Here is a 25,182-nt window from a genome sequence, read left to right on the forward strand (position 1 = left end):
TATGCCTGCGTCCCCTTCAAACCTGGCTCGCCTCAGTTTACCACCCAGGCAGAGATGCCATAGACATGGTGGTCACCATTCCTCAGAGCATTCTACACTCCCTCGACTGGTGGCTAACACCCTCCCTGGTGTGTGCAGGACTTCCGTTCCATCCGATGCAGCCCTCAGTGTCCCTAACAACGGATGCGTCATCTCTCGGCTGGGGGGCTCACCTAGGCCATCTTCGCACGCAAGGTCTCTGGTCATCTTGAGAGCTGGCGCTGCACATAAGCGTCCGAGAGCTGAGAGCAGTCTGCTTGGCATGCCGGGCATTCCAGCAACATCTGCATGGTCATTGTATTTTAGTGCTTACGGACAACACAACGGCGATGCACTACATAAACAAGCAGGGAGGGACTCGATCCTCCCCCCTTTGTCAGGAGGCGATCCAACTGTGGGAATTTTGCATAGACCACTCAATAGACCTTGTGGCGTCTTTTCTCCCAGGGGTTCAGAACACTCTGGCAGATCAACTCAGCAGATCTTTTCTGTCTCACGAGTGGTCGATTCGTCCGGACATTATACGTTCTGTTTTCCAGAAGTGGGGCCTTCCCCACATCGATCTCTTCACTTCTTGCGAGAGCAGGAAATGCCAGAGGTTCTGCTCCTTCCAAGGTCTCGCCCCGGGCTTGATATCGGACGCCTTCCTAATCCCATGGAAGAGCCAGCTGCTTTACGCCCTCCCACTGGTGCACAAGGTTCTCCTAAAGCTCCTCAGGGACAAGGCTCGCCTGATCCTGGTTGCCCCTGCGTGGCCCCGACAACACTGGTACACCACGTTGCTCGACCTCTCAATAGCCGACCCAATCTCCCTGCCTCTTCATCAAGATCTTATAACTCAGGACCACGGCAGGCTTCACCACCCAGACCTGCAATCCCTTCATCTCACAGCGTGGCTCCTGCATGGTTAACCCAATCGGAGTTACGCTGCTCTGCCCCAGTGCAAGAAGTACACCTGAGTAGCAGAAAACCTTCCACTTGGTCTACATACTTGGCCAGGTGGAAGCGATTTTCCTGCTGGTGTCAAGCACTGAATGCCACACTCACGGAGGTTCCCATCCCCACTATACTGGACTACCTCTGGTATCTTAAACAGCAAGGTCTCGCTACCTCTTCATTGCGAGTGCACTTGGCGGCTGTTTCTACTTTCCACCCAGGAGAAGGTAGTTATTCTGTCTTCTCCCACCCTATGGTTTCGAGGTTCCTCAAGGGTCTGGAGCATCTGTACCCCCTAGTATGCCGCCCCGCCCCTTCCTGGGACCTCAACCTGGTCCTGACGAGGCTTACGTCTCCTCCATTCGAGCCATTGGCAACCTGCTTGCTCCTATATCTGTCATGGAAAACAGCCTTTGTTGTAGCCATCACGTCGGCTAGAAGAGTCTCTGAGATTCGGGCTCTGATGGTGGACCCACCGTATACGGTGTTCCACAAATACAAGGTGCAGTTGCTTCCACATCCAGCATTCCTCCCCAAAATAGTTTCGGCCTTCCATCTCAATCAAGACACATTCCTCTCGGTCTTCTTTCCCAGACCGCAGGCATCCCGTCGGGAGCAACAGTTACATTCCCTCGACGTCCGTAGAGCGCTCGCCTTTTTTATTGACCGGACGAAGCCCTTCCGCAAAATGCCCCAAATCTTCGTTGCAGTGGCAGACCGGATGAAAGGCCTACCCATCTCTTCTCAGAGGATTTCGTCCTGGGTAACGGCGTGCATCCGTATTTGCTATGATCTAGCTCATATTTCTCCGGGTCATATTACCGCACATTCTACTAGGGCTCAGGCCTCGTCGGCCGCCTTCTTAACTCAAGTACCTATCCAGGAGATATGTCGAGCAGCTACTTGGTCTTCAGTGCACACTTTTGCTTCCCATTATGCCTTGGTGCAACAATCCAGAAATGATGCAGCCTTGGGCTCAGCGGTTCTGCATTCTGCAGTATCTCACTCCGATCCCACCGCCTAGGTAAGGCTTGGAATTCACCTAAATGGAATCGATATGAGCAAGCACTCGAAGAAGAAGAGACGGTCACTCACCTTTGTAACTGTTGTTCTTCGAGATGTGTTGCTCATATCCATTCCAAAACCCGCCCTCCTTCCCCACTGTCGGAGTTGCCGGCAAGAAGGAACTGAGGAGCGGATGGGTCAGCAGGGATATATACTCGGTGCCATAGCGGCGCCATGCCAGGGGGTGCTCAGCCAACCCACCGAGTGTTGCTAGGTTAATTGGACTGGATATGACCAACACATCTCGAAGAACAACAGTTACAAAGGTGAGTAACCGTCTTTTTTCTGAAAAAATTTGGTTGTAAATTCCGGTGCCTCTCCTGTGTTAGAGTAACCACTGGTGTAAATTAATACTGGTCCCTGCCATATGACAAGGTATTAATCCTGTCTTGGGTCAAGGAGCTGGGCCAGGAAGTACAGTCATATCTTAACAGCTCTCCTGTATGTCATGCTATTATAGACTGATTTCCTTTTGGCACTTCATAAAATGATTTAATTTCCGAATCTAACCTTGGAAAATTAATTTAAGGTCTTAAATAAGACTTTAGCTTATCCTTATTGCCATAAGGGCAGACAGAACTATGCACAAACACAATAGGAGTCCAGCCTTCTAGACTGTTTTTAAAAAATTGAAGCTGAGAGGAGGAAATTGAACACTAAAATCACTGAGATTTTACGAACTTTTTAAAACCAAAAAATGAAAGGCAAATGCAGTTATTTATAATAACTACTTTGCACTTATTAGCACTTTAACATTATCTAATTGTCCTTGAGTATTTCAAGGTTATTAGAAAAGTTCATGATCCAGTGCTGTAAGAGATGGAAATATATCCCAGTTCACCCCTTCTGGTAAATGGCACCCAACTTTTCTCATTCAAACAGATCATACTTGGGATTTAACTATATTATTTAATCAATAGCATCTTCTACAAGTATCAGCATTCTGAAAAGAATACAACAAACACCCATTGAAAAAAAATATTGGTGCACAAGTTGAAGCCCACTAACTTAAAATGGAAAATAAACTAAAAAAGCAACGTTTCAGTATTGCCGGCTCTTGTGATTGTTTTTTTTTCTGTTGTGACTCTAGCAAATTTGGGGTGTTTCATTACCTGTCTCATGAAGACGTGTTCACGTGTGGCCAGCTCATGAATTTTCCCTTATTCAGTGTGGCCGCTATCTCATATTATTACCAATGGATCACTTCACCTCTTCCCTAAAGTCTGTCTCAGCAGTTCTCAAACTGAGTCAGGACCCCAAAGTATGGTCACAATCCCCTTTGAATGGGGTCGCCAGGGCTGGCTTAGACTTGCTGGGGCCTGGGGCTGAAGCCCGAGCTCCACTGCCCAGGGCCAAAGCCCAGGGGCTTTGGCCCTGAGTGGCAGGGCTCAGGTTGCAGGCCCCCTGCCTGCTGAAACCCCACCTGAAGCCCCTTGAGCTTCAGCTTTGGCCCTGCCTACTTTGGCCCCCCAACCTGGGGCAGAGGGGCTCGGGTGGGCAGAGTCACCGAGAGCAGGTTCAGGCCCTGGTGGAAAAAAAAATTTCGGGCCTCCCAGCAAGGGTCGACCGGCTAAACAGGGCCTGGGAAACTGGGCCCCCTTCCCAACCACTGGACCACAGTAATTTGTGTCCGCTTCCCCCCTACTCTCGGCCCTGGGGTGGGCTCAGGCTTCAGTCCCCCCTCCGGGGATCAAGAAGTAATTTTTGTTGTCAAAGGGGGTTGCGGTGCAATGAATTTTGAGAACCCAATGTCTATCTGCATCTGGAAGTGAGGCTGCCCCAATAAAGTCCCACAGTTTGGCAGCCACTTTGTCCATGGGCATGGCTTCAGTCTGGTTCAGGGGGCTGAGTGGGACACAGGGACTGTGAGGATTAGCCAGCAGTGACTCTGTGCAAGGTAGATGGGGGAAGAATGAGTGGAGCAGGAGGTCTATTTAGGAGTTCAGGGGAATGTGGAGGCAGTGGGGAGGTTGAGGAGTATGCAGAGGACAGTGTAAGAGTTGGGGGAGGGATAGCTCAATGGTTTGAGCATTGGCCTGCTAAACCCAGGGTTGTGAGTTCAATCCTTGAGGGGGCCACTTAGGGATCTAGAGCAAAAATCTGTACTTGGTCCTGCTAGTGAAGGCAGGGGGCTGGACTTGATGACCTTTCAAGGTCCCTTCCAGTTCTAGGAGATTGGTATATCTCCAATTATCATTATCATCATCAGATGGTGTGGATAGAGTGGCAACTCCCTCTGCCTGGGGCTAGGTGGGTAAGTGAGGGACCCCTCTGAGAAGCCAGGATGGGCAGTGTTGCCAACTCTCATTAATTGATCTTCAGTCCCAGGATTTTGGAGCCCACTGTGGGAACTGTCATGATGACACAAGACGCTTCCGTGATTCAATCCCATGATTTTCAGGGCTCGGCACATGGGCAGAACTCTGTGCAAGAGCCTTGGGGCTGAGGACACAGACCTGACCTGTCTTCATGTGTGCCCTGTAGCAGAGAGAAGGTCCTGGGGTAGCAGGAAGAAGGTGGGTGGGGAGTCGGGACAGTAGTGCTGCTGCATAGAGACGTCCCAGGGCAGCCGGAGGTAGAGAAGTGTTGCTGCTGCATCAAGACTGTGCTTGAGGAAATGGATGGCAGTTCCCATTTTCGGGGTCAGGAGAGGGTATAGGGGCTCCAACTGAGCAGCCAGGGCGAGGTGTGTTTGTATGCATTAAAGGTTGATATTTCAACCTGAAATTCTCTCATGTGCACACTCATTGGCAAGGGAATAGAAGGGAGTTAAAAAGTCAACAACAAAAAAAGATTAAAACCATTTGATTATTTTTTTAAATGGTGGTTTTTGATCTTGAGGTTGGCAATACTGAAGTTTTAAGGGTAGATTTAAACAAAACCAAATTGGCACTGAGAAGGGAGAGAATTTCACCAAACAATGGGTGACACAAGGTGGCGCTTGATCCTTTATGTGAACAAGAATGAAAGTATAAGCAATCTCAAAATGGAAGTACAGTGTGAAATCCTAGCTATTGTAATATAAAAGCTTGATTTCTACCTAGCTTTTATTCCCTTTCCCTTTTCCTCCCCTCATAAAAGGTAAATAGCATTTTATTTTCTTAACTACTGATGTGTCTTGTTGGCATAGACTTGGGGATGGTATTTATTATTTGTACTATGATAGTACCCAGAAGCCCTAAACAAGAGTGGGGCTGAGTTGGGCTTGATGCTCTACATATACATCTCTACCCTGAAGAGTTTGACAGTGGTCCCCAAACTGTGGGACCCACACCCTGGAGGGGTGTAGAGGAACATCGGGAGAGAAGGCCACACCGGGCCTGGGCCAGCTCCCACAAGGGGACAGGGAGGGAGCATCCCCAGCCTCACTCTGTCTCCAGACCCACTCCTGCTGCCGCCCCCCACTCCACTCCTGGCCTGGGCGGGGGTAGGCATAGACACATGCTATTACTGGTAAGGTGGTGGGGCAAGAGAAAAGTTTAGGGACTACTGGTTTATAATCTACAGAGACAGGACAAGCAAAAACCGGGTAGGGAAAACAGGCACAGAAAAGCAAAGTAACTTGCCTGAGGTCACACTGCAGGTCAATGGCAGAGCTAGGAATAGAACCCAGATCCCACGAGTCAGAGGCAGGCCAATGACCACACTGCTTCTCAGAGCAGGAGGATATCCTCTGCCCTTCCTGTGTCTGTCCACAGTGAGGAAATTATTCAGACAGGATGAGCACTTGGAGGGTGGCTTTCTTTTATTTAGGTTCTTGTTTTGGCTGTTCACCAATGGAATCACTAAAGTAAACTCAGTTGCAAATGAAATATCCAACTATGTAAAACAAAGCTGTTATTGTATAGAGGAATTCTGAAAGATAAGCCATCACAGCAATGCTTTAGAGTCCTGCCAGAATCTCCAGGAGGTACATAACATTGCAGTTATATACAGTAAAAAATGGGTATAATCTCCTCTGGAGGAGACTTAGAACCGAGATCCTGACTTTGTGATCATTAAAGATCAAATGGGACTTCTGAATAGAGAAGGATTCTTAGTCCTGATGCTCTGTCCTGTTCCATGTAGGTGGTTATACTCTGTCTATCACAGTAGTATGTGATTGCTTAATGCACTACAGGAAGACAATGTGACTAACATCTGCCACTTGTTTGTTCTCTCATCCTCTCCCCCGGGGAGTGGGGGATAGCAGCACGCGTATAATAAGACAAGGTCAAGGAATCGTACCTTGCACTTAGAGTGGAAGGTGGTGAGATTTGTGATGGTCTAGTTGCTGGAGGATTTCATTCCACACTTTCTGATCAACCCCCAAATATGCTCTGACTCTTGCATGGGTGAGCTTTTACTCTTGTTGTAGGAAGTTCACCTGTGCCTAAGAAGTCAAGTTGTTGACTTTGGCCTTCACCCAGCTCCTTAGCTGATCTTTTAGATACTGAAAATGGGTATAAGCTAGGATAATTATGTTCTGTCTACCTACATTTTCATCTGGCGATTTCAAGTGGATATAGTCCTAAACTCTTTCTGTGCACTGTTAAATAGTTGCAGTGCTCCATCTGGAGGTGGCTGCCTTTCAGCTATAGGTGAAGTGTATACTTAGGTAGCTTTTACCAAATGCTTTGTGTCCTTCTAGATCAAAGGCGCTATGTAAACAATAAGATAATAAATATGTCTATAATACAAGAATTTTGAAAACTCTTGACTTTTGAAATAGGGAGCCAATTCATGAATGGTTGGGTCATTAAACTAATCGAATCTATTTCCCTATGTTAAATTCTCCTCACACCTTCTATGGGTCACCTCAATTATCACTTCAAAAAATTTTTTTTTCTCCTGCTGATGATAGCTCATCTCAGTTGATTAGACTCTTCCTGTTGGTATGTATACTTCCATCTTTTCATGTTCTCTGTATGTATAAATATCTCCTGTCTGTGTGTTTACTTCTATATATCCGAAGAAGTGAGCTGTAGCCCACGAAAGCTTATGCTGAAATAAATTTGTTAGTCTGTAAGGTGCCACAAGTACTCCTGTTCTTTTTGCGGATACAGACTAAGACGGCTGCTACTCTGAAATCTGAGATGTTCTACATCCAACTCATTAACATTTCAGAAGTATAAATTCAGTGTTGTGGGTTACCATGGCTGTAGGTAAATGCTGAAGTCACACTTGGATTACTCCAAAACTGTAAAATACAACGCTGTTCTGAAGGTCTGGCTTGCACCGCTACTGTTGATGACTAGGCTTGTTTCTAACCAAGTTCTCTTAAGCTACGTACACTCAGTAGAAACTTAAATTTTAAGCCTATGTAGTCACTCAGAATGAATGTCTTCATACATGTGCATTTATTAGTAATATCCCTTCTGGTAGCTATATTGTAATTATGGGTTCACTATCTATATAACATTCTTACATACACAAATACACAGTGTAAGATAATATAGACCATCTCTTGATCAGTGTTACAGATAACACTTTAGATTATGATTAAAATTAAAATTTTAAAATTCTGGTATAATCATTTCTGTGTCATTGCTGCTGTTTTTGTTTCTCGTCATTTTCACTTTTAGATTTCCATGCACTAAGTGCAGTGTTGTTCTTTGGGCTGATAAAACTACAAAGGAAAACCTATTTTCCTTCCACTGGAAAAAAATTCATACTAAATTTTTTTGTAAAATCTATTTATCTTATCGCTGAGGCAGGCTTTCTAATCCTTTAATCATTCTCAAGGCTCTTGGCTGAACTCTCTAAAATTTATCAACATCCTACTTGAATTGTGGGCACCAGAAATGGACACAGTATTCTAGCAACAGTTACACCAGTGCCAAACACAGAGGCAATATAACCTCTGTGCTTCTACTTGAGGTTACCCTGTTTATGCGTCCAAGGATTGCATTAGTCTTTTTGGCCACAGCTGATTATCCTTCACGACTTCCAGATCTTTTTCACAGTCACTGCATCCCAAGCTACAGTCCTGCCTCTTGTAAGCATGGCTTATATTCTTTGTTCCTAGATGTATACTTTACATTTAGCCAAATTAACACGCATTATTTGTTTGCACCCAGTTTACCAAGCAATCCAGATTGTTCTGTATCCCATTAATTACCACATCCCCATTTTTCTGTCACTGCAAATTTTATCAGTGATGATTTTATGTTTTCTTCCAAGTCACTGATAAAAACGTTAAATAGCATAGGGTCCAGAACAGTTCCCACAGGAGCCACTGAACACATCTACTTGCTGCTGATTCCCTCTTTGCAGTTACATTTTGAGACCTCTCAGTTAGCCAGCTTTTAATTCATTTAATCTGTACCATGTTCATCTTATCTTGTTCTAGTTTCTTAATCAAAGTGTTGTGCAGTATCAATTCAAAAGCCTTACAGAAATCTAAGTATATTTCATCACCGCTATTACCTTTATCAACCCAATTTGTACTATAAGAAGAAAAACTAAAGTTAGTTTGACAGGATCGGTTTCCCATAAACTCATGTTTATTTGCATTAATTATATTATCCTCCTTCAATGCATCATAAATCAAGTCCCATATCAGCTGTTCTGTTATCTTGCTTGGAATCTATGCCAGACTGGCAGGCCTATAATTACCCCGATCATCTTGTTTACTCTTTTTAAATATTGGCACAATATTAGCCCTCTTCCAGACTTCTGGAACTTCCCTAATGTTCCAAGACTTACTGAAAATCAACGTTAACAGTCCAGCAAGGTCCTCATCCAGCTCTTTTAAAATTCTTGGGTGCAAGTTATCTAGATCTGCTGATTTAAAAATGTCTAACTTTAGTAATTGCTTTTTAACATTCTCCCGAGGTACTGGAGATTCTTGTCTCTCTGGACATGTAGAAACTTTCAAACAGTTGCAACTTTAAAGTCAGTGGAAGTTGCATGAGTAAATCTCCCTTGCAGCACGTAGATAATGTATTTGATCTTTTGATTTTTAAGTTCTTTTGATTTCTTGACATTAATATTTACACTTGCATGTTCAAAGTACTTTACAAACATTGGATTCTCTCCTGCAGTCCTTCTGTAATAAACTGGCTTAGCTCCTAGTAACTGGTCCTATTAAGGATGAGCCTGCTACTTATTTACTGCTTAAAGAAGTTACTACACCTCTACCCTGATATAACGCTGTCCTCGGGGGAGCCAAAAAATCTTACTGTGTTATAGGTGAAACCGCGTTATATCGAACTTGCTTTGATCCACTGGAGCGCGTAGCCCCACGCCCCACCAAGAGCGCTGCTTTACCACGTTATATCCAACTTCGTGTTATATCGGGTTGCGTTATATTGGAGTAGAGGTATATTTTGTCACAAGTAGAGGTACTTGTGCTTTTGATGCGGAAGGTCTGGAATTTGATCTCTGTGGCCAGATGTGTGATGTCTGTGTGTTCATATGGCCACTATTTGTTTACTGTGTTCAAGCCAAATCAAAGGGAATTTGTTTGAATAAGGACAGCAGAATTGGGCTTATTAACTAACCCTCAGCAGTGCTGTGAGGAAGGTAAGTGGGGTTAATATAACTTTAGAGATAGGGGAGGAGAGAAGAAACCTACAGAGCCCTAAGGGCATGTCTATGCACCATTTTTGTAGCGAGCCTCCCAGCCCAGGTCAACAGACTTGGGTTAGTGGGGCTCATGCTAGTACTAAGGGAGAAGTGTGGGCTTCAGTGTTGGAGTTGCAGCCCAAGCCACAACATAAAAGGTCTGTATATTCGGCTATTCTTAGAGCTTTACCATGAGGCCTGCTAACCTGACTCCATCGAGCTGGGCTCGGAGGCTTGCTCCAAAATGCTGTGCAGACCTAATATAGGTGATGGCCACGATCAAGGAATGAGTCTGCAGCAGTATAGACCAAGAGTCCTGATGCAGAACTGTCATAATGTCACTTGATTCATTAAAATCTTGGTCAATAGCAGTAATGAAAGAGGAAGGAAAAATAGAATTTCTTTCTCCATCAGTAATAAAAATCGAAGATACTCCATCAATAGTGCACTGGCAGGTTGGCCTTCTGCCTTGCATTTAGAAGGGACAGAAGAATAAAACCATATCAAAAGAAAATACCACTAAGACAAAACTCTAAAACGAAAGTTAGCCAAAAGCAGGGGGAGGGGAGGGGGAACTGAACAACCTCCGCACTTCAAACTAAAACATTAATTTTAATTTAAAACTCAGGATTCTAAAAATTGTTAGAAAAATCAGATTCATTATTTTATGCAGAAAGATTCTTTTCTGTGTCAGAAAGTTGAGAATCTGCCAATTTCTGTACTAGACTAATGTTATTCCAGATCTTCCCCTTCAATTCATTATTTAGTAAGGAAAAATAGAACTCCTAGTACAGAATTATTTTAAAAACTTTGGTGCATTTGTATAAATAAAAAAACAAATGAACATGTATACTAAAATTGGCTGGAGGTTGACAATTCTGCTTCACAGCAACTTTCAGGGTTTTGAATTTTTTTGTTGGTCTAATGAGGAACAAAAACAAAACCTTTCAGGTATCTTTTGCAAAAGATGGAGTTGTCAGGGGAGGGATGTGTATGTATTTGTCAATGTCACACTCCATAGGGCAGTAGTTAGGGTACTAGCCAGGTTTAAGGCCTTGCCCTCCCTGGTAGGGAGCAGAATTGTCAATTCCACATCACTCCAAATCAGGCAGAGCAGGGGCTTGAACCTTGGTCTCCTACATCCCAGGCCAGTGTCCTAATCAGCCACCCATAGAATCTCACTTTGTCAGGAAGGAGAGAAAGAAGTTTTGTGGAAACTGATTTCTCACTGGATATCAAAGTGGATTTTCTGTTACTGCCAGCAGAGTATTCAATTTAGTAGACTATATTATTCTAATACTTCTTGGAAACTATTTATCAAATATGTTCTCTCTGAACCTGCTTAAATCTCCTCCCCAAAACCTGTATACTTCTAAACTGAGTATTTTCTGCTGCTGAGTCTGTTCTTGATTCGTTTTGGGACCAATCTTATTTAACCTTTTTATTACTGCCTTGGCACAAAAAGCGGGAACGTGCTAATAAAGTTTGCAGATGACACAAAGCTGGGAGGTATTGTTAACACAGAGAAGGACCGGGATATCATACAGGAAGATCTGGATGACCTTGTAAACTGAAGTGATAGTAATAGGATGAAATTTAATAGTGAAAAGTGCAAGGTCATGCATTTAGGGATTAATAACAAGAATTTTAGTTATAAATTGGGGACACATCAATTGGAAGTAATGGAGGAGAAGGACCTCGGAGTAATGGTTGATCACAGGATGACTATGAGCCGCCAATGTGATATGGTCGTTAAAAAAGCGAATGCGGTTTTAGGATGCATCAGGCGAGTATTTCCAGCAAAGAAAATGAGGTGTTAGAATGGTTATATAAGGCACTGGTGAGACCTCATCTGGAATCCTGTGTGCAGTTCTGGTCTCCCATGTTTAAGAAGGATGAATTCAACCTGGAACAGGTTCAGAGACGGGCTACTAGGATGATCCGAGGAATGGAAAACTTGTCTTATGAAAGGAGACTGAAAGAGCTTGGCATGTTTAGCCTAACCAAAAGAAGATTGAGGGGGGATATGATTGCTCTTTATAAATGTATCAGAGGGATTAATATCAGGGAGGGAGAGGAGTTATTTAAGCTTAGTACCAATGTGGACACAAGAACAAATGGATATAAACTGGACACTGGGAAGTTTAGACTTGAAATTAGATGAAGGTTTCTAACCATTAGAGGAGTGAAGTTCTGGAACAGCCTTCCAAGGGGAGTAGTGGGGGCAAAAGACATATCTGGCTTCAAGACTAAGCTTGATAAGTTTATGGAGGGGATGGTATGATGGAATAGCCTAATTTTGGCAATTAATTTTGGCACTTGATCTTTGATTATCAGCAGGTAAGTATGCCCAGTGGTCTGTGATGGGATCTGAGTTACTACAGTGAATTCTTTCCTCGGTGCTGGCTGGTGAGTCTTGCCCACATGCTCAGGGTTTAACTGATCGCCATATTTGGAGTCGGGAAGGAATTTTCCTCCTGGGCAGATTGACAGAGACCCTGGAGGTTTTTGGCCTTCCTCTGCAGCATGGGGCATGGGTCACTTGCTGGAGGATTCTCTGCAGCTTGAAGTCTTCATACCACAATTTGAGGACTTCAATAACTCAGACATAGGTTAGGGGTTTGTTATAGAAGTGGATGGGTGAGATTCTGTGGCCTGCATTGTGCAGGAGGTCAGACTAGATGATCATAATGGTCCCTTCTGACCTTAAAGTCTATGAGTCTATGAATCACTTTCCAACTACAGCACTACATTTTATTACATGTAAAATAATGGCACTGCAAAAAGTAGCAAGTCAAATATCAGTATACCATGACATAATCTATTGTCGTCATTTGTTAGGGCTGCAACCCAACAAAGCCATTAAATATATGCTTAACTTCAAGCATTCATGTAGTCTCATTGACTGCAATGGGACAACTTGTGCTTAAAGTTAAGCACATGCATAAATAGTTAACAAGATTAGGGACCAAATTAGTTGTCTAATTTATGTCGGGGCTCCTACCCGTGGATCAGGGCCCTGTAGTGCAAAGTGTTGAACAAAAAAGATGGTCCCTGCCTCAGAGTTCACAATCTAAGTATACGACAAGAGACCACAAGTAGTTGCAACAGACAAGGACAGCACTGATCTGGATGGTTGGAGCACAGCAACTGCCCAACTGCTGTTAAGTTTTCGATAGGTGTGACAGCAGAGGAGGTGGGAGGCTGGTTCAGGTGCTACATCTGTTTAGTCCTTGGCTCTTGCACTAAGCCTCAACAATTAAAGCCTAATTGGATGGAGATTTGTGCGATGTAGACAGGTGGCCAATAGGAACTGGAGTGATTAATTTAACAGACAACTCATTTTGCCAGGGCCAAACAGCATCAGTTGGCAATAACTCACAAATAGGTCTGCTCTGACTATGCTCAGGTCTGGTGGCTGTTCCCTTGGGGACTTTTGCCAAATGGGCCAAGAAAAGCGTAACTAGCTCCACGGTGTCCTTCAATCTCCATCTTCACAGAGTGAGAACTTGGAACAACAGAGAATCTTGTCCTTCATTTTTACTTTGTTTTTTTTTTTTTTGGTTAAATTTTTGTGGAACTATGCAAGTGTTACACAACTGATAATGAACAGCAGCAACAATACCAAGAAAAACTGATATCCCTCTTACAGTTAAATGAGTGATACCATAATTAAAATGTTTCATGCTTCATGACTTGCCAAAGCTAGAAAACTTTAGTCAACCAATGCAAGTTCTTTTCGGACTGGTACAAATTTTCATAGCACTGGTTCTGGACCAGAGATCCCTGTGGTCCCTCACAACCTGGGATATATTTCATCTGGTCATATTTGACTCCCATTGCCAGTTTGCTAAACCATCTGACATTCAGACTTATCTTCTCAAGAAGCTTAAAGATAAGCTTCCTTGGTGTAGCTTTCTGATATTTACATCCATGAACATTAAATGGCTCAGACTTATCCTAAGGTTATGTCTGATCTTCTTTGTTAGACACCAAGACTAATCGTATGAGATAATGACCCCAAACTGAAACTATGGCTTTGGTAACAGCTTGTCTTCTAAACAAACAAACTGAGATTAAATACCAGAAGTAAAACTATTCACAAGGGGTTCAGGGAAAAATATATACATCAAAGAAAGCAAAAGGATTAAATACTTGACCGCTTCTGATTTTATTTGACCAATGGTTAACCAGTCAATTGGCCAGTTATTTTTGGACCAGTCAAAACCTTAAATCTAGTTCATAAACTCTCAGGCAAGGACTGTCTCTGTTTTCCATGTCTATAAGGTAAAATGCGCACATATGGCATTATATGAATAGTAGAATGGGCCTGAGGCGCACATTCGATCTAAACTTCCTCTACGTTCAATGCTGCTAAGGCCCATCTCTAATAACAGCATCCCCAAAAGTGAGTGCAGCAAAAGACGTTTTGCAAACTTGTTAGGTTTTGAAAATAAACCATTATAAAATGTCTTTTTTTTTTTTTTTAAATTCAATTCCTGATCTTGGGCCCAAGCAAAGCCTGGGGTCTTATCCCATTCTCTGTTCATACCTACCAACCTTTTAAACAGTGTGCGCACAAGGCCATGCAGTTTGCTATCTTTACTGGAATATCTGGGTTCTGGTAGTCCGGAATTAGGCTCATTGTTTGAGCTGCATGGGGAAGTCTGCACAGCAGCTCTTTATGCTCCGCATGGCTTGATCTAGTACTCAGGTGCCTCGCTTCCATGAGCACTAAATCTGCTTGCAAATGTTTTCAGAACAGGGGCCATGTTAAAAGAGCTCAGGTTTTATGGGGCACATGAGGGACTGTAGAGGCTGTATGTTAATGACAGCAGGCACAGATGTTCAGTCCAGCAGATGTCAGGTTTCTACCAGCAGCACACCATAAGCTACTGCCAATGTCCCTGTTCTACTGGTCCAGCAGGGAGATTGACACAGAGAGATGAAGCAAAGATGCTGCTCTCTCCTAGAATAATTCAGAGTGATCCAGTTACAGGCTACCCTCACTCCCAGGGCGGAAGCACCAAGTGCTGGTTTCTAAAGCAAAAGTGACGATGCTTTAGGACTTGGCTATGGTTGGAAATTCACTGAAACAGCTACTCCAGAATAGTTATCTTGAGATAAGCCCCCATGTGGACACTCTTATACCAAAATAAGAATGTCCACATAAGAAGATATTCCAGGATAGCTATTTTGGTAAACTTCCCAGCAGGGGTGGTGCCAGCCTCTTCCTGGTGCGTGGCTGAGATGGGCTGGACCAAAAATTGGAGGAGGGGCTGCACTATACACCTTTTGGGCATACATGGGAGCACTGAAGCTCCCCTGTCCCCCCCACTAGGCCTGGGGAGAGCATAAGGGCTGTGGCCCCTTGCTGCCTTCACCCCAGAGTCACTCTGGGCTCTGGACCTGGGGCTCGAGGTCAGCCCTGCCCACTTCACATTGCCTGCTGCCCTGAGGTACAGCTCGGCTCAATTACTGGCAGCCCTCGGACAGACATGGAGGTGGGACAAGACCCCTCACAATGTCTGATGGCCCCTGCTTGCAGCAGCACCATCCCATGTGCTCCCAACCATGTGCTGCTTCATCATGTGCCAGTCTCCTCCTTGCAGGGTGCCTGCCCAGTTGGGACTCATCTCTTCACCCACTCTCTCTCTGTTTGGGGCTTTCCGCCCCTCGTCTGTGTCCCCCATTCCCTTAACCATGCCTGCCTCCCCTGTCGGTGATCCCTGCTCCCCTATGCATCCTCCTCTCACTGCAAGTCCCACTCACCTATGGATCCTCCCCTTTTCTGAGACCCTCCTGTGTGTATGCTCTCTCCTTCCCCCTCTCTGATCCCCCTCCCCCATGCATGTTCCCCTTCCTTGTTCTGTGACCTCCTCCCCTAACCAAGGCCCGCTTCTCCCTCTGTGATCCTCCCTCCCTTATGCGTGCTCCTCCCCGTCTTTCTCTCTGCATGCTCCCTCCCCTCCCATTTGTTATTTCCAAGTCCTCACCAATTCCTTGTGCTCAGTATGTCTCCCTTACTTCTCCACTGCTGCTGCTGGCAGTGGCGCTGCCTTCAGAGCATCGCCCTTGCTTCCCAGTGTAGATGGGCTCTCCAAAGGGTGGGGGAAGGATGTGTATAAACGTGTGTGTGTGTGTGTGTGTGTGTGTGTAAAGTAGCATAAATGAAGGCTGAACATTTCACCTCTGTAATCCAGGGTAAATTTTCAACATTATAAATAGGGCTCTACCAAATTCAGGGTCCATTTTGGCCAATTTCATGGTCATAGGTTTTTAAAAATTGTAAATTTCATGATTTCAGCTATTTAAATCTGAAATTTCATGGTGTTGTAATTGTAGAGATCCTGACTCAAACAGGAGGTGTGTGTGTGTGTGGTGGGGCTGGGAGGTTGTGGTACTGTTACCCTTACTTCTGCACTGCTGCTGATGGCACTGCTTTCAGAGCTGGGCAGCTGGAGAGCGGTGGCTACTGGCAGGTGCCCAGCTCTGAAGGCAGAGCTGCTGCCAGCAGCAGCGCAGAAGGAGGGCCTGGTATGGTATTGCCACCCTTACTTTTGCGCTGCTGCCTGCAGAGCTGGGCACCCAGCCTACAGTCGCGACTCTCTGGCCACTCAGCTTTGAAGGCAGCACAGAAATAAGGGTGGCAATACTGTGACCCTCCCCCCAAATAACCTTGCAACTCCCTGCAACTCTGTTTTGGGTCAGGACCCCCAATTTCAGAAATACTGGTCTCCCCTGTGAAATCTGTGTAGGGTAAAAGCACACACAAGACCAGATTTCACGGTCTGAGATGCGTTTTTCATGGATGTGAATTTGGTAGGGCCCCACTGATACTACTGCTGTCTTATGTAGAAAAACATCTGCTCACTCCCTCTACTCCCCGGAAAATTTTGATGAAAATGGGAGGAAAAATGTTTTTTTGTGAAAACATTCAGTGGAAAACTTCAACACTTAATCAGAAATGAAAACTTTACCATTTTTCACCTGTAAACTGTTGAAAACCAAAAATATTTTAGCTAGGAAAACTTCAGTTTTGGGTTTTTAGTATTCCATCAAATATGTTCTAGGAAACATAATTCCTTGAAAATTTTCCATTTAGTTGAAAAAACTTTGTATTTTCCCTGCCACACATCTCCAAAAACACCTGTCAGAAAACTTTTGACCAGCACTGTCATTTACCCCCTCACTCTTCTGCCTTCCACTGTGCCCCATTTGTTTATTTCATACAGCTTCCCTCATTACCGAGATGTGACCCTAACAGCATCCCGATGCAAGAGTGCAAGGGGTTTACTGGTATCTGGTAGTGAGTTTCGGCTGGCCTGACCAGTGTACCCCAATTCATTAATGTCATAAATTGTATCTGATAGGTGTAATGTAAGGTATCACTGAAAAATGAATAAGGTGCTGATCATTAATGGTTTTTCTGAGGTAGGTACAGTAAATGCCCAAGGGACCATACAAATAATGAAGGAAATGCAGAACTAAAATATCAGAGGGGTAGCCGTGTTAGTCTGGATCTGTAAAAGCAGCAAAGAATCCTGTGGCACCTTATAGACTAACAGACGTATTGGAGCATGAGCTTTTGTGGGTGAATACTCACTTTGTCGGATGCATGTCAGATGCATTGCTGCTTTTACAGAACTAAAATATGTTTACCAGACAAGTCTGGGGACTTGTCCCAGAGAAAGGACAAGCCATCATCTCCAGCTAGGTACCATCAGTCAATTAGTATCACATCAGGAGGCCACTCATTTGCATCAGAGAGGGCAGGAACAGATCAATATACATTTTAGCAAATATAATCGGGAAAGAAACTAGCATGGAACTTCCTTTATCACCAGATCCCATGTCTCCTTCCTCTATCACCAGATCTCATGTCTCCTTCCTCGCAGCCTGAATTAACTTTATTTTGGGGAGTAACCTTTAGAAGAATCCATTTCAAAGTTTCACTGTCTTCAGGGAGAGAGCTTGATTGGGTGAGGGAGTCAGCCATCTTGCTCTTTGGGCATGTGGTAAGAATCTTACTTTGAATCAAGACTATAGTTTTGTTAAGCTTAGGCCTGGTCTACACTAGGTGGAGTGTCGATGTAAGATATGCAACTTCAGCTACGGGAATACCGTAGCTGAAGTCAACGTATCTTATTCCCACTTACCTCCCATCCTTACGGCATGGGATCGACGGCCGCGGCTCCCCCATCGACTCCGCTACCGCTGCTTGCTCTGGTGGAGTTCCAGAGTCAACGGGGAGCACGTTCGGAAATTGATATATTGTGTCTTGATGAGACGCGATATATCGATCCCTGATAAATCCATCGCTACCCGCCGATACGGCGGGTAGTCTGGACGTACCCTTAGTCTCTAGAAAGCATTTTTCACCTTTATTTGCTTGTAACTATTTCTAACTGTGTTCTTTATACTTGAACTCACTTAAAATCCTACCTCCTTTTGTTAATAAGCTTGTTTTACTTTTAATCTAAACCAGCCCAGTGCTGTGTTTTTGACTTACAGTGGTACGCTGTGAATTTTGTCTCTTTAGAGGAACGAACAAACCTTATTATCCAGGAGAGGGCTGGACATTACAGAACATGTGGTTTTGGGAAATCTTGGGACTGGGAGTGTTGGAGTCATCTAATTAGCCACTTGACTAATAGATTCCAGAGTGTGGCTAGGGGGTAACAAGCAGCTGGCTGGAATCCAGAGTGCTGAGCCAGAGTTGCTTAATACACAGATGCTCAGTGCGTGCTTGTCTGCTGGGTGTTGCTGTCCAGGCTGTGAGCCATAGCAGCAGAGCATTTAAGGCACCTAAGTTGTTGGCATGCTGACACACAACCATTCATTGGTTTGGATTGCACCCCAGAACCTGACACAAGACTGTAATCAATATGGGACAAAGACTGTATTTTTTACTATGTTTGGAGAGCATCTAGCAAATGGGGTTCTGATCCCTGATGCAGGTCTTCTAGATGCTACTGCAATATCTATAGTATGGGAGGCCTGAACTCCTGGAGAGCATCACCTTTAAATATGATGCTATTAAAACTGCGTATATCTTTTGTAACTGAGATTAAATTTCACTTCTGTCTTGAGTGTACAGCCTTCAGCCAACCCTGGTTAACTGTCTCTTGGAGAGAAAAAACTTTAAATCAGTTTGTGTATTAGAGTCAAAGATTCTTGGGTTTAATTATGTTTTTCAGTCTTGGTGAATCTCATCTTATGTCAGCACTTTTACTCCTTGACCCTATTAGACCTTTCTGAAGCTATTTGATGGTTTGTTTTTGTCTGTTCATTCCCACAGATTGATCATTTTGGATTTGATCAAGATCTTACATTCCAACAGCGGTACCTAGTAGCAGATCAGCACTGGAGAAAAAACAATGGATCGATTCTCTTTTACACTGGCAATGAAGGCGATATCACCTGGTTTTGCAATAATACAGTGTGTATAAAATAGATTTTTGTTCTCTAATATTCCTCTTCCTTTTACAGTATGGCATATTAGTGGGAGACAGCATTGGAATACATATTTTAAAATCCAAGTCTGCAGTAATTTTGATTAAAATAATAGTGTTCCTTGAGGAACAGTAAGCTAAAAGAGCAAACTAAATAAAGGAGTTTAGAGCCTAATTCAAAGCCCATTGAGGTAAATGCAAATACTTCCATTGATTTCAAAGGGTTGTAAATCAGGTCCTGAGAGGAAGGGTGATATTGTGGTTGAGACACTGGACTGGTTATCAGGAGATTTTGGTAAGTCACCTCACATCATGTTGTTTTAGATTCCCCATCTGTAAAATGGAGTTTACAATACACCACTGCCCTGCAGGGGAGTTGAGTCTAGATTCATTGTTCTTTTTGAGGTGGTCTGATACTAAGTTGATGATCACCATAGGAAAGTCTCTATTATACATAATATTAGTAACTGAACATCCATGCTGTCACACAGATGTGGTAGTTGGGCCAAGTAATCCTCCATCAGTGCACTCCGTACAAGCAATGAAATTGTTGCATATAAATTAGCTTTAGAATTAGGCTGGTGATTGTGATATAAGAGGTAACTCAACCAATGTCTAGGACTGTCACCATGGCATAGATACGTGCCTTGCTGCCACATGGGTATAATTCCTCAAGTCAAAATGGCTGAGAACTTAAAAAATGGGATGGTAACAGATTTCAAATCCTAGTGGTGATAGAACTTGGAGATGTTCTGAACAAAAAGAGCTTTCAACCATGCTTGTAGCTATTTCCATCACTTCACACTGACTCAATAGATAATCTAGATATCAGACCGTCACACCTCAGAGTAACGTTCTTGGAATCTTATTATATAGATTATAGACAGGACTTCTGTTTTTCAGGGTTAATTTTTAGCAATTTTTGAGTTTTACGTAGATATCCAAAAATCGGGTCGGGTGGGAGGTTGGGGACCTTCTCTTTTTGTATATACTGCAATATATACATTACTCATTACAGTAGTATATGCTTTAGCATGCAGCAGCAGGGACTACACAGACCAATTAATGCACAACATGTGACTGTGCTTTAGAAATCACACCCCCATAGTATGCATTACTGTTCCATGTAGACAAGCCCCTGGATACAAGTAACCAGTTCCAGTGTTGTTTTAATGTTTCCTGGATGAACACTGATTTCAGGGGGTTATTAATGTCAGGGATGTCTTATTGGTTTTTATCAGCTAAAACCGAAATCAGAAGCCCTCTTTATATAGTGTTTGCCGCAAAATGACATTCATGTCACCTGTAACTTAATCAGAATCCTGAGATGTGTATATCTTTATTCATAGATTTCCCATGAGCCACGTCCCTTTTGCTACAACAGTTATGGCAGCATTACCTGAACTGGCTCTGGCACAATATTGGTGTATAGCACTTTCCCTCACCTGATATGTTTCTCTTTTTGTGTACTCACTTGCCCCATGCAGAATTTTGGCCCTGTGAATATTTTTGGTGATTTAGTAAGTCTCCATTACATTCTGTACCCGTCTAGTTCTCTTTACTTTTACTATCCTTAGACAATAATTGAGTGACTAGTAACTGTCTCAGGGGCATCTTCCCTATTGAAGAATATGAGTTTAATGGGTATATTTAAATGAAAGTATGTATTAATTCAGTGTCTGCTCATTGTTTTAAACATCCCTTTTCCTCCCAGGGTTTTATGTGGGACGTGGCAGAAGAACTTAATGCCATGTTAATATTTGCTGAACACAGATACTATGGAGAATCCTTGCCCTTTGGAAATAAGTCTTACAGCGTAAGTGCCTTTTCCCACTCTGATCACCCACTGGTTTCAAGGCTGTTGAGAAGAATTGGCTGCTTCCTTTCTCCTTAAAATTCTCCTATGCTAGTATAAATCCTGCTGGCTTGACTCATGTGAGTAACCCTATTGACTACATAGTAACTACTTGCATGAGTAATGTGAGCAGGATTTGGCTACGTTTACTAATATGTATGGCAGGAGAGTTGCATTTTCTATAACTGTTGATTCTATACAGTACCTTTCAAAAGCCTCTAGGAATTTCTAGAATTATAAGCTACACTTGCAGAGATCAATTCACCTGTTGCCCAAATGTAGCCACCGTGATCCTCAGCAGCTCACAAATTGCAAATGGAAAAACAAAGATTGGTGTTTGAAAATCTGTCCCATGCTGTATAATATGTTCTTGTTTCAGGATTCCAAACACCTGAATTACCTGACGTCAGAACAAGCTCTGGCAGACTTTGCGATACTAATTCAGCACGTAAAGGAGACTATTCCAGGAGCCCTAAATGCCCCTGTGATTGCCATAGGGGGTTCCTATGGAGGGATGCTTTCAGCCTGGTTTAGAATGAAATACCCTCATGTGGTGGTTGGGTAAGTGCAGTTGCTGTGCTTAAACACAGATCAGAAATGGCACATAAAAAATGACCTGGAAATAGAGGGATTTGTTAGGAAGACCTAATCCTTCTTTGCATTTATAGTTTGCATTTATAGCTATGAATATTGTGGAGGCACTCTTGAAAGCTCAGAGTTAAGATTGTGTTAAATTTTTCATCTAAAACGGATTCAACCTCTTATTTTATTCTTCAGCCAATAACCATCTCTTCCAAAATTTACAGAACAGAATCTACCAGTTCGTAGTAATAGGCACCCTTCAGTCTCAAGAGGCCATGGAAATGCGCCCCCGAATGGTAAAGAATGTACTCAGTTGGCTTTATGGCAGCTGCGACTGTGGCTTAAGAGAACCGCTCGAGAGAGACCATCTCTGCTGCATCTATCAGATATAAAGGCGATGTTTCGACCCTTTGGGCTCTGTCTTCTGTGCACTCTTTTCTCCTCTACTAGGCTGGACTGCTTCCTCTTGTAGCCCCGGAGACCTTTAAGCTCTTATTTCCAAAGGCTGTGGTCTTGAGGGTGATCCACATCCAGGTCCATTTCTTTGCGTCTCGCTTGCACGCATCCTTGAAATACAATTTTGGGCACCCTTTGAGTCTTTTTCCAGATGCCAGTTCACCGTAGAGGATGTCCTTTGAGATGCACCCATCATTCGTTTGGCACACGTGCCCAAGCCAGCGGAGGTGTCTCTGTGTGAGGAGTGTTTGCATGCTGGGTATGCTGGTCCATTTGAGTACCTCAGTGTTGGTGACTCTGTCCCTCTAGGAGATTCCAAAGATTTGAGGAAGGGAAATACATATGAAAGCTGGCAGCTAGTGTTGACTTTTTTCTGAGGATTTTCAAGTAAACCTGTTAATTAAGTTCTAATTACTTTAAGATGATCCCTTTTAAGAAAATTGACTTTTTGAGTCTCCTGATTTTTTCAGGCTTCATTGTCCTTAAAAGTTGCAGATGGCAGATAAGATTTTGTCTCTCTCTGGGGCGAGGTAACTTTTAAAATTTATTAACAAAAAGAAAAAAGTGATTGGGATTTTTGGCATAACCCAAAACTCTTACTCAGTGAATATCTGACCAGTGCCAATATGTTTTACAATGGCTATTTTTGTTCCTTGATGCAGCAAATGTAGTTGAGTGTGGGACTCTCCTCACCCCTGACGGCTTAAAGTGCAGGCAAGCTTTCCCTCGTGTGGCTAGGGAAGAACTTCATATGGGATAGGCCAAGTTCATGACACTTCACTTGGTTGCCCTCTTTTTTCTGAAGGTCAGGTAGGGAGAAGAGCAAAGAGTCGCACTGGACTGAAAACTCAGCACTTCTGTTTATATTCCTCTTCTCATCATGAGGAAAGGGAGAGGCGCCAGGATAAACTATGGTGTTGGAGGGTAAGCGTTTCCCACAATGCCATTGTGAACATAAGCTCTCTTCTTGGTGTCTAGAAGTAAGAGAAGCTCCTCTATATGCCCTCCAAATGCCTGAGCCAACCTTACCACCCTCAAGGAAACATGCAAGGGCGTTAGTAGAGTTGTTTGTAACTTACATGGTCTTTGCCTCAGCAAGCAGTCTGCCCAGCTGTCCCAAGAGTTAACTACTGGATGCTCTCTTTCCTTGGACAGCTTCACAGTTCATCATGGGAAGGTTCTTTTGGTGACTTTGCTTTGCAGCATCTAAGCCTCTCCTGCCACAGAGCCAGCATCCATAACCTTCTGGGGCTGTTATGACCTAGGCAGCCACTGCTATTTTGTATTGTATCAGACCCTATGTAGGATTACTGTATAGCTGTCGGGAAAGGATTGTCTTGTGGTTATGGCACTGGCCTGTAACTTGAGAGCTCTGGGTTCAGTTCCCAGTTCCACAGTAGACTTTCCATGTGACCTTGGGCAAGTCACTTAGCCTCTCTGTGCCCCAGAGTCCCATCTGTAAAATAGGGATAATAATTCTGCCACCCTTTGTCTGCCTTGTTTATTTAGATGGTAAAGTCTTGGGGCACAGACTGTCTCTTTAGTCTGTCTGTCTGTCTCTCTCTCTCTATCCATCCATCTGCAGTGCCTAATACACTGGGCCTGATCTCAGTTGGGGTCTCTAGACACTACTGTACAAATAAATATAAACATGGACTAAGAGCCTGCAAAATTTGTAAAAATGTTTGAACTAGCATTTTATTCATAGAGTTAAGGACTGGAAGGGACATCAAGAGGTCACTGAGTCCAGTCCCCTGCCCTCATGGCAGGACCAAATACTGTCTAGACCATCCCGGATAGACATTTATCTAACCTACTCTTAAATATTGCCAGAGACGGAGATTCCACAACCTCCTTAGGCAATTTATTCCAGTGCATAACCACCGCGACAGTTAGAACTTTTTCCTAATGTCCAACCTAAACTTCTCTTGCTGCAGTTTAAGCCCATTGCTTCTTGTTGTATCCTTAGAGGCTAAGATGAACAAGTTTTCTCCCTCCTCCTTATGACACCGTTTTAGATACCTGAAAACTGCTATCATGTCCCCTCTGTCTTCTCTTTTCCAGACTAAACAAACCCAGTTCTTTCAGCCTTCCTTCATAGGTCATGTTCTCTAGACCTTTAATCATTCTTGTTGCTCTTCTCTGGACCCTCTCCAATTTCTCCACATCTTTCTTGAAATGCAGTGCCCAGAACTGGACACAATAGTCCAGTTGAGGCCTAACCAGTGCAGAGTAGAGCGGAAGAGTGACTTCTCGTGTCTTGCTCACAACACACCTGTTCATGCATCCTAGAATCATGTTTGCGTTTTTTGCAACAGCATCACACTGTTGACTCATATTTAGCTTGTGGTCCACTATAACCCCTAGATCCCTTTCTGCCATACTCCTTCCTAGACAGTCTCCTCTTATTCTGTATGTGTGAAACTGATTGTTCCTTCCGAAGTGGAGCACTTTGCAGTTTGTCTTTATTAAACTTCATCCTGTTTACCTCAGACCATTTCTCCAATGTGTCCAGATAATTTGGAATTATGACCCTATCTTCTAAAGCAGTTGCAATCCCTCCCAGTTTGGTATCATCTCCAAACTTAATAAGCGTACTTTCTATGCCAATATCTAAGTCGTTGATGAAGATATTGAACAGAGCCAGTCCCAAAACAGACCCCTGCGGAACCCCACTTGTTATACCTTTCCAGCAGGATTGGGAACCATTAATAACTACTCTCTGAGTACAGTTATCCAGCCAGTTATGCACCCACCTTATAGTAGCCTCATCTAAGTTGTATTTGTTTAGTTTATTGATAAGAATATCATGCGAGACCGTATCAATGCCTTATTTAAGTCTAGGTATACCACATCCACCGCTTCTCCATTATCCACAAGACTCATTATCCTATCAAAGAAAGCTATCAGATTGGTTTGACATGATTTGCTCTTTACAAATCCATGCTGGCTATTCCCTGTCACCTTACCCCCTTCCAAGTACTTGCAGATGATTTCCTTAATTACTTGCTCCATTATCTTCCCTGGCACAGAAGTTAAACTAATTGGTCTGTAGTTTCCTGGGGTTGTTTGTTTTTATTTCCCTTTTTATAGATGGGCACTATATTTGCCCTTTTCCAGTCTTCTGGAATCTCTCCTGTCTCCCATGATTATCCAAAGATAATCTGACATGGCTGAAACTTCCACTTGCTTTGCACTCCATCTTGTGGAATATTTTTGCAAATGTAAGTATTGTTCATGTAATTC

At 43.5% G+C, this 25,182-nt stretch overlaps 1 protein-coding gene across 3 annotated transcripts in view; it reads left to right on the top strand.

Annotated features, from left to right (window-relative positions):
* PRCP (prolylcarboxypeptidase) overlaps positions 1 to 25,182 on the top strand; it is a 77,658-nt gene that overhangs the window by 34,141 nt on the left and 18,335 nt on the right. For 2 of the 3 annotated variants that reach the window (XM_050941774.1, XM_050941783.1), the window contains 3 exons: positions 18,890 to 19,030; positions 20,758 to 20,859; positions 21,278 to 21,459. In XM_050941774.1, coding sequence (XP_050797731.1) covers positions 18,890 to 19,030; positions 20,758 to 20,859; positions 21,278 to 21,459 — 425 coding nt within the window. Of the gene's footprint in view, positions 1 to 17,518; positions 17,607 to 18,889; positions 19,031 to 20,757; positions 20,860 to 21,277; positions 21,460 to 25,182 lie in introns of those variants that run through there. The other variant, XM_050941794.1, reaches the window with a different exon arrangement.

This window comes from Gopherus flavomarginatus, chromosome 1, assembly GCF_025201925.1.
Source record: "Gopherus flavomarginatus isolate rGopFla2 chromosome 1, rGopFla2.mat.asm, whole genome shotgun sequence".
Classification (NCBI taxonomy): domain Eukaryota; kingdom Metazoa; phylum Chordata; order Testudines; family Testudinidae; genus Gopherus; species Gopherus flavomarginatus.